The sequence below is a fragment of the Atheta coriaria genome, unplaced genomic scaffold, assembly GCF_025399875.1.
Source record: "Atheta coriaria isolate IRGN ID8LTWV9N9 unplaced genomic scaffold, Caltech_Dcor_3.1 hic_scaffold_8_pilon, whole genome shotgun sequence".
Lineage (NCBI taxonomy): Eukaryota > Metazoa > Arthropoda > Insecta > Coleoptera > Staphylinidae > Dalotia > Dalotia coriaria.
This window is the reverse complement of record NW_027045450.1, coordinates 7,553,444-7,563,174: the sequence shown is the minus strand read 5'-3', so window position 1 is coordinate 7,563,174 and position 9,731 is coordinate 7,553,444. Positions and strand designations below refer to the sequence as shown.

General features: G+C 39.0%; 2 protein-coding genes across 4 annotated transcripts; both read right to left on the bottom strand.

The window, feature by feature from the left end:
• Nucleotides 1-939: 939 nt before the first annotated feature.
• Nucleotides 940-6,381, bottom strand: LOC135796951 (probable E3 ubiquitin-protein ligase makorin-1). 2 transcript variants are annotated; one of them, XM_065309081.1, is made up of 5 exons: nt 6,130-6,381; nt 5,546-5,800; nt 4,943-5,482; nt 4,574-4,868; nt 940-2,389 (listed from the first exon to the last, which is right to left on the bottom strand). In XM_065309081.1, the coding sequence occupies exons 1-5, from the start codon at nt 6,165-6,167 to the stop codon at nt 2,267-2,269; spliced, it is 1,251 nt and encodes a 416-aa protein (XP_065165153.1). In that variant the 5' UTR covers nt 6,168-6,381; the 3' UTR covers nt 940-2,266. The 2 variants fall into 2 exon arrangements, with proteins under 2 accessions (XP_065165153.1, XP_065165154.1); XM_065309082.1 differs by having other exon boundaries at nt 6,024-6,380.
• A 168-nt stretch (nt 6,382-6,549) lies between these two features.
• Nucleotides 6,550-9,102, bottom strand: LOC135796950 (E3 ubiquitin-protein ligase KCMF1-like). Of its 2 annotated transcripts, none has more exons than XM_065309079.1 (5): nt 8,827-9,102; nt 8,518-8,685; nt 8,259-8,401; nt 7,947-8,200; nt 6,550-7,828 (listed from the first exon to the last, which is right to left on the bottom strand). In XM_065309079.1, exons 1-5 carry the CDS (start codon nt 8,840-8,842, stop codon nt 7,060-7,062), a joined length of 1,350 nt encoding a protein of 449 aa, XP_065165151.1. In that variant the 5' UTR covers nt 8,843-9,102; the 3' UTR covers nt 6,550-7,059. The 2 variants fall into 2 exon arrangements, with proteins under 2 accessions (XP_065165151.1, XP_065165152.1); XM_065309080.1 differs by having other exon boundaries at nt 6,550-7,783; nt 8,827-9,101.
• Between the last annotated feature and the right edge of the window lie 629 nt (nt 9,103-9,731).

Here is a 9,731-nt window from a genome sequence, read left to right as displayed (position 1 = left end):
TAAATGAAAAAACAAAAGCAGAAAAAAATTACAGATTACTTGAAGTAAAAAATACACTTGTATGTGTTATAATGTGCTGATTACGTGCAATTTTGATTTTGATTTAATATGTATGAATATGTACATATTTACATAAAAAAGGGATTTCATTTCACAAAACGCTTTGTATGACGTCCGCTTATTATGACGTGTTTGTCAATTCCCTTCGATGTCATTATAACCGGACTCTACTGTATTACCTAATACAAAAGTTCAAATTCAAAACCTAAACGTGGAAATAGAGTGCAGGTAGAAAAAATAGAATTGGCATCACACTTGCTCTCAATCAATCTTCTGACTAAAATCCCCGTTTTGCCACTTGATATTTATTATCCAATTATTCAACATACGTAAATTTTGGATACGAATATTAATAGACAGGAAGAAAAACAAAATACGTGCACCATATCAAGACGCAAAACGGACTAGCCGAAATATAAATCGTCTACTTAATAAATGGACCATACAAGCGCCATCAATGTGTGACAGTACAAACCAAGTTACACCTACAGCAAAACGTTGCTACTATAAAGTTTATGCAACAAAAATAAATGACTTCAAACACAAAAATGCCATTTGTATAGCCTTCCTACTTGTAAACGATACTTTATTTCTGTAAATGCAAACAAATTGTAATTTTTGATTTGATGCTAGCACAGTTATCCTACCATGTCGCCGCGGTTGCTAGAACCCTAAAAGCAGTACCAAGAACAAACAGGAATTAGTGCCTGGAAAAACAAAAATGCAATTTTTATGGTTTCCGCGTGTGAAAATCACAAAACTAAGTCATAAAACGAACTTTAATACTTACAATTTGATGAAAAGATGACCTTGACAAAAGATATCTAAATAATTGTTATATTATTTATTCAGGTAGGTAAACCAATAAACCAAATCGAGTCGTATTCATATATTTTATTACGAATGCACCACATAAGTACATTTGAAAAATATAAAATTTAATATTAGCACAAATCTTATTAGAAATCACTATATCATTATATCATCGAATATACATTTTACATTGACATTACGTTATGATTACTTAGAGCTTCCCTCTGCCAGCGTGTCTTACTCATCAACATTTGTTCGTAAGTATTCATCAAGGATCAAAAATGGTAGTTGTGACATCGATAAGCGACGGTCGGCCGGCGGCGGCGTGTGCGCTCCCGAGGGAAAACGAGAGGCGACTAAAGCAAGTATTGCGTGATATTTATCTTTAAACGTTTTTATTTTTCGTCAAATTGCTTTTCGAATTCAGTCTGGACTGGTGGCGCGCTCACCGCCCCGCCGGCCGCATAAATTTAAACTCTAAACGTATACAAAATTCACAATATTCTCAAATCTCCACCCTCATCAACTAGGCGTCAACTACGTGTGTGGTTTATTGGTATTTGGTAGGTTTTGGTTGCTTTTGTTCCGTTGCGTTGTTTATTGGTTTGTTTCTCATAGTATTCATAATTATTTTCATAATCGAGCAGTACAAATAGATATTTGTCTCAAATATATATATAGGTAAATCTAATGATACAATAATATATGTATATATATAATATATATATAATATAAATTTCTTGTATGTTTTGTATGTGTTTTTTCTTTATGTATAAGTGGTATTCGTAATGAAAAATTGTTGTATTTTTTATTTGTATTAAATTGTTATTACGATTATGAGCAATAGTTACTGGTTCGCGCTGCACTCTTGTTAAACGCGTTTTCATCTACCAAACGTAAGAAAAGCATATACATGGTGCCTTGCGAAATCAATAAAGAAAAAAGACATGCATCGCAAACGCCTGATTTATAAAAAAGAACAATTGAAAATACTCAAATTTATCACATAAACTCGGTGCCTTTCGCGCAAATTGCGCCGGAACAATCGACTTAACAATGAGCGCTTAAAACAATGAACACCATGTACGCGCACATGAAATCAATAAATCGGTAGGCCCTAATTTCTACTTGAGTGCTACTCATACATCACAGCTGATAATAATGTTTTTTTTTTACATTTCTACGTGTTAATGATACATTTTAAACCATATAAAGTAAAAAATATAATAAACGTAAAAGTAAAAAAGAAAACAAGTAAAAATTCATTTGTTTTATTCGACACCCTTTCCCCAGAAGCGTAATTATTTTTGCGTTAAATTTGATCAAGTCTTTCAAGTTTTAGTTTCAATTTTTTGATTCCTAAGTATTCATTTCTAGTGTATTGGAAGTGTGTTTAGTCAGTGTCCGTTGATAGCAAGTTAAACATCGCGTCCAGGAGACAGTAATCTTCGAAAACTTCAAAAAAAATGTTTGATTCGTCATCGTCCTCGGCCACATCGATCGCGGCCAGCAAACTCTGAAAATGTATAGCGCTGATTACAATCAACTGATTTCGTCTCGAGACTTTTCGTGAATCAATTCTGAACTTCGGCAATGTTTTGTGGGGTCACCGGGTGATTTTCAAATGAACATTAAAATAAATTAAAGTAACAAAAATACATAAAATAAGCTTCGCATACAATACTTATGTAAAATGTAAAACGGTGAAGATCTAAGCTAGAAAAGTTGATTGAAAAACGTGCACACGTTTACAAGAAGCGTAGAAATGTTAATATGTTAAATGTATAGTTGGAGATTAAAGAGATTAAAAAGAGAAACTTGTATCTTAAGCTGATAACTAAAAGCAATCGTTCATTCACCATATCAAATGGTAATTTGTTCATTAAGTTACAGACAAAACTATTTTATCTACGCGCTTCCAGAAGATTCCCAAACGAAATGATCATCTCCCGAAAACGTGCACAACACGTAAGAATCGTAAGCTATGGTTATTGTAACATGTAACAAACTCTAACTACCAAACAAAACGAATCATAATCCACATTCGACGAGCGTCACATTTTCCAATAATTTTCAGAGTCAATCAATTAATTAATGAGTTAGTACGTCTGTTAAAATACACTAAGGCACATTGTTTACATCCAAAAGTAATAAAACGTTACAAATGATAAACGCAACGAGAGGCAGGCAGTACAATACAATTGAGAGAATCGACATTTCGGTTGCGTTGGAAGCACACACGTTTGGTTTGTACAACGAGACGACATAAGGAAGTGAAACCGCAAAGCTGCTGTTGTTTTCAAAAAACTCGGATGGAATCCCCGTTGGATGTAAACAACACGTTATTACATATACAATCTACATATCACAAGGTATTTAATTCATAAATGTGGTGTTATATGAGTTTGAGTTGGGAGAGTGAATGAATGTAAGCACATTTGACAACATTCAATATAAGCTGGACTAATGGACTAAGTGTGGGTATAAGAAGGGAGAATGGTTTCATGAGGGGTTTTTAATTGTTCAGTCGGGAAAAATGTTAAGAAACAAGAACACTACAAGCACGTGCGGATACCGTACGACTAGATACTACATACTAATTGATGAAGTAATGAAGGCGTTAAGTGAAGTTGAGTGAAATGAAACAAAATCAAATTGTTTAGTGTTTAGCTACCATTTCAATTTCAATTTTTTAACAAAAACTCAAAGTACCTCACTCAAAAAGGTTTCAGTTTTCAATTCGAACAACCCTGTCGCAACACAATAGCCGTCAGTATGTGTAAGTGTTTGTGTGAGAGAGTGTGTGTAATATATATAAACATCTATAATAAAAATGTAACTCTCAAGTGTTGTAAATTTAAATTTAAAGCATTTTCTTCACTAGGAGTACAGCACTTGTTTCCAACACTACTTTACGTCTACACAAACGCACTAAACATACTTAAGTATACATTTTTTTCGCAGTAACGACGTTACATTTAAATGTTTCGACTACTGCTGGCTGCCGTTGCTCTTCGAAAACCGCGCGCTGGCATGATATGTTTTGCATCAAAGACAAAAGCAAGTTTTCGAGAATCGTAGTACAAAATATTCAATTTTGCAGTCATTTTGAGCCATGGATTCCAACGATTTGCGAAGGGCAGCGGCGCTTTCGGTATGTATATAACAGACTAGCAATTAACACAGTTTAAGTTTAACACACATTAAATATTCTTCAGTACGGCAATCAATAAACAAATTATATACTGGTAAAGCACCTTTCTTATCTTTCTTTTAATTGTTGGCTATTGTGTTGCGCTTCTTTCTATTTTTTTCACGTTGATATATAGCGTACATTTCACTCTTTAAATATATATATATATATATATTATATAAATATAATTCTACTTAGTAGATATTTTAATTTGAAAAAAATGATAATTATGCGTTAACTGGATAGAGCACTAAATTAGTTCAATATGTGTTTGTGTCCTTTTGCATTTATCATTTTTTGTTTTATTTTTATTACTATTAATGTATTTGTGGTTGCAGGTTGCGTGTCTCGGCTTATTTTTTCTCTTGTTTTGAACAATAATTATCACAGAAGAAAGCAAATGCTAACTGACGGGCGAAAAAGGCTAATGCAAAGCGGCGGCGGCGGTCGCGCGCGCTCTCAAATCAACGAGAACATGATCTGCCGGAATTCGTCAAATATATTTACCTGTATGATCTCGACGCTGTTGGGGAAGTCGAGGAGTGCCTCGGCACCGCCGCCCACGCCGTTTGTGGATGGCGGTGGGCCGACATCGATACGCTTGCCGTTCTGCAAGCAGTGCCGATAGAAGCACTTGTTACCGAACGGGCAGTGTCCCCGTCCGAAACGAAAGTACTTGCAATCCTTCTTCGCCAGCGCCGACTTGTATTTGTCGATCACCTTCTGCTTGTCCTCCTTCGTGTCCACCCAGTATGCACTCGGGCACACAAAGTCGGATGGTATACGACACTCTGGGCACGATCTAAACATTAATTTACATATTATAACATACGCCAAACAAAAATTAAGCAAAATATGTTGTGAGTTTAGTGTTACCTGATGATTTTATTCTCGAATTGCTTCGACTGCCTCCATCGCCTGATGCAGGTGAGACAAAAGCAGTGATTGCAGCTCGGTAAGATCCCAAAACGCTGCTCCTCGGTGTTCTTCTGCATGATCACCTCGAAGCAAATACCGCAGATCTTCTCCTTAGAGCGCGCGACAGCAAACGCATGTTCCATATCGCGTTCGTGACGTTTGATGCACTCTTGCGTGTGCTTCTTGCGCGCCTCTTCGTTGAAAGGATGCAGCGCCGGCTTGCCACACATGTCGCAAACAGTACCATGGAGGTAGGTGCACTCGCCAGGCGGATACTTGCAGAAACCATCGCCGGCAGCAAACGGACACAGGCGCTTCTCGGCATTGCTGGTTGAGTTGAAGCGTGTGCGCGGCACAAACTCAGGCGCATCAATATTCCACTGTTTATCTAGCTGCATGGATGATGAGGTATTTGCGTGGCGTTTCAGATCTGCAGCGCCCAGGGAGTCGTCTTCAACTGAGGAGGCACTGGTGACATCAGAAGTTGAAGGATGTTGGCTATAGAGTCATAGAAGTTACTTTCAAACTCAAAAAACATTAGTTTTAAATAGTTTTACTCACCAGTCCATTTTGGCACGCAACTTTTCCCACTTTTGTGCACGATTCGAGTGAATAGACTTGCCGCCACGCATGCTATTGAGGCACTTCTGATGGCAAAGTGTGCGCCGGTTTGAATTATCGCCGCTGATCAAGCAATCTTTGCATTCGTTGTGCGGTTTTAACATATCGACAGCTGCATCCGGATCAATCTGCGCTGTGCCACACTGAATAATCCCACTGTTGCAGGACGAACCGCGCTTTTCGTCCAGTTGATATCTAAAACAAACAACCCAGACTATAAAAAAAAAGCAACTGTTTATACTGTATCATTAGCAAAACAATCGCCGCGCGACAACGACAAACGGGACCGTTTCGCAACTGTTTCGTAAACTTATTAGTATTCACAACAAAATGCACAATGACATTGCAATCACTGGCTGGCTTTGCCCAAATAACATCCGAAATTCGAGACACGCGCAAGAGTCGCGCTGCAACGTACCTTGCCTTGAGATTATTGCGAAGAGGCGGCAGAGACGGTCGGCCGTCTTGATGCAGTTGTTGTCCGCAGCGCACGACGCTATTATTGCAGGAGATAGAAAACTTACTGTGTACAAAAGAGTCCCTTGTCCGCCATCTTCGCCATGTTGCATGCACTTCACTGGTGCTCCTTGTGCGGTGTTCGGACAGGTGCAGCTGGCGACGCGGCCTACCAAATCGCCCAGCTTGCGACGGCCGTCTGCCGAGGTTGAGACCCCCACGAGACAATCAATGCCAGCACAATTGAAGCGCAAACATGTTTTTTGCGAAATAAATATTAACATTTACAGTTCATTCGGGGCAATCGCCTCCGATCGGGTAAATTCGGCCAGACAGGGAGTTGACATTGCATAGGCAACCAATCATACACCATATACACGCAACTAAACATACACCAGACAAAATTATTTATAAATAAATAGCAACAGTTGTAAATTGAATTCCACATGGGTTGAACATGATGCATGTTATCTGCGTTGGGCACGTACAACATTTAATGCATTTATTGTAGGACTCTTAAAAATTAATGTTTTCAAAACAAAACAAAAACAAACCCAATGTGTTTTACTTGATAATAATTGATCATGTACTTGAATGTAATGTCTGCAGTGCCACTGAAACCCACCTGGCGCGAGTAACACACAAATTATACAGTAGTGAGTAATCCTGTGACACTTTACGAGTTAAACTTTCCGTTTCTTCAAATTTTTGGTATAGTGTAATTCAATATAGTATATAGATGGACAATTAAAGCAACAGTTCGAAAGTTATTTTTGTGACAAAACTATAGACATACGTTTTTGTTTCTTGTTTAGGCATCTCATACATTTTGTTATCATCACTGCTCGTCATGACGTCGTCGCGATCGTATCACAAATCACACAATCATGTGATGCGCGTGTTTCGCAGGCAACCAGCGCAGCAATTTTTAAACTAGTCAACAATTAGCAATTCAAACTGCAACAATTGTTCGATTTCACTTCGCGCATGTTGCTAGACTATCTCTGGGTGATGCCACCACCACCACCCCCACTGCCATCGGTGTTATTCGGTGGACTCTCCGTTTTCTTGCAGTCCTGCAAGCTGGCGCGATTCGCATCCGCACGACGTATCGCATTATGACCATCCGAACGCGCTCGCCCACGTAAAACTCGTCCCTGTGCCGAAGTAGGTCGGCTACCGCTAGCCGAAGACAGCTCCACACTAGGCGTAGGCGTCACTGTAGCCGCATATCGCTGTTGTATCTGCGCTGATAAATCCTCACCAATTTGTGACTGCTGCACCGAATTCTTCATCGAATTCATCGTACCAACCAGTAAATTATCAGCGAAGTTATAGCGATCGCTGAAATTCGCATCGTTGGATGACTGCAGCGATAATTCCTCCAATAAACCCTCCAACAAAAAGTTAGAAGGCGGTGAAGGTACCGGCGGAGCAGACGCCGTCGGCTGCGCAGCAGTAGTATTCGGATTCATCAACAAACTGTATCCAAAGTTCGTGTTTGCGGAACTAGCAGCCTCGCGTAAGCTTGTCGTTTGACTCTGATTCTGCCTACGTGGAAGTCTCTCCAACTGTTGACGCGCTGATACCTGCTGACGTTCCAGCTGTAGATGCATCTGAAGTTGCTGTAGTTGACTGGATGTACTACTGGTGGCATTACTCGCCGATCGACGCACGCCGGAGAGTTGCGACAGCAGCTCGGCGATCGGGTCGACAGGCTCCCTAGAAGATGGCGATAAGCTACTGAGACCTGTCGTGCTAAAAATACTGCACGCGACGGGGAAGATATGAGTGAATCATGAGCGAATTGCATAGTCAACAACACTCAACAGCAGGAATGCGGAAGGATTGAATGATAGCGATTGATTAATACAACAAATCTTACCTAAAATGCATATTAGAACGGCGAGGACGCGTCGATTGTGCACCACGACTGCTCGGCAGGTGGCCAGTGTGCGCAATGCGTCGTCCACTATGTCGAACAAGTGGTGCACTGCCTCCAGACCCACCGCCAGGTTCATCCAGAAGAGAGATTAAATCGCGCGTGCCTGAGCGATGCTCCATTGTAAGATGGCCCGCGAAATCGTCGGTCATGAAGTTTGGATCGCCGCCTGGCATTGCCGCACACACCGGACACACCTAAATCATCATTATATATATATATTTTTGTTTGTTTTGTTAATATTTAAACACTTACTACTTCATAAGAGATATCACTATGATCAGCAGTGACGTGTTCTTGTAGAGTAGCATCAGTAAAGCCCATTCTTGAGCAATAGGGACAAGTGTAAGCTTGAGGTTGATCTACATTTGTGATTGCTTCACCAGCATAGAATAAATCTACCAAGAAAACATTAATTCATTAGAATATTGTGAGAGGCAACAAAATTAATATGTTTTGAGCATGGTAAAGTGGTTTTTTCAACCCAAAACATGAAAAATACGGATTTGCGTACCAAAATCAGCCCTAGTTAGTATGCACTGCACTGGATGATCAGTGGTGTGCCGAGTATTGGTTGCTCCAGTCTCATAGCAAGTGTCACACAAATCAAAGTCATAGCAAATGAGGCACTTGTAGCGCCGGCCGCGGAAGTTGCCCTTCAAGCAGGAATCACAACTCACACCTGAAAAATACAAAAATATGGTTTATTGCATCATAAACCATTGTAATAAATTTATACATAGGGTATAATGTCCGGAATACAATACATTTATAATTTTTATACAGAAATTTTGGGGAATTTGAAACTAAAAGAAATACTTACCTTCATGACGACTCATTTTAATCAAATGTCACCAGCACACATTTGAACATTCCAATGACTGCCGTGATTTGTGAGTGTGCAACGGCGATTGCGATGCGCTTTTGTTCTTCGCGCGACGTGAACTTCTCGATCGTGTTCTTAGCAGGCCGGCGCGAGCGGCATTTATTTGCCGCTGACGAAAATAAATCACTGATACGACTTTTATTTGGCGAACCAATACTCCATTACGAACCTAACCCTAGTGTGCCTAGTGTTATGGGCGACTATGGAGGATTCGTGGAAGTTCGCCCAACCGGTGTTACACGATTGATTGACGTTGCTTGCGGTTGCGTACTGGGCGCATTCAAGCTAGATCTTTATAAACAACAATAAAAAAAACACAAATTCTGTCTTTTATAGTTTACTTCATTGATTTCTGAGACAAGAATTAGTATTTTTATAAACTAAAATTAATTTATTGTCAGAATGTATAGTTGTAGTATAAGTATATTTGTAGATGTGGTTGCCTGTCTCAAAATTCTAATAGCAACCAGATGTAGGGAATATGCAATATTTTCAAATAAAATCGCTTTTTCGATGAATTAACAATAGAACATAGTATTTTTTGATACGTCATTCTGAAAATGAAATATATAGCTGCAGAATTTAATTGAAAACATATAAAAATTACTTACAAACAAAACATAAAACCAATTTTTTAAATGTAATACAAGTTGCAAACTTATTGCAACAATTTCTTATTTTAAGACAATTTTCTGTATATTTAAAAAAAATTTCTGAAACGTAATATGTGAAGAAACTCTTTATCTTCAAGAATCAGTTGAGAAAACTACTCCACTGCAATTAGTTTTCAAGATACAGAGTGTTTATCAAACCAAGTTCCGAATAACGCAAAACCATAAAAT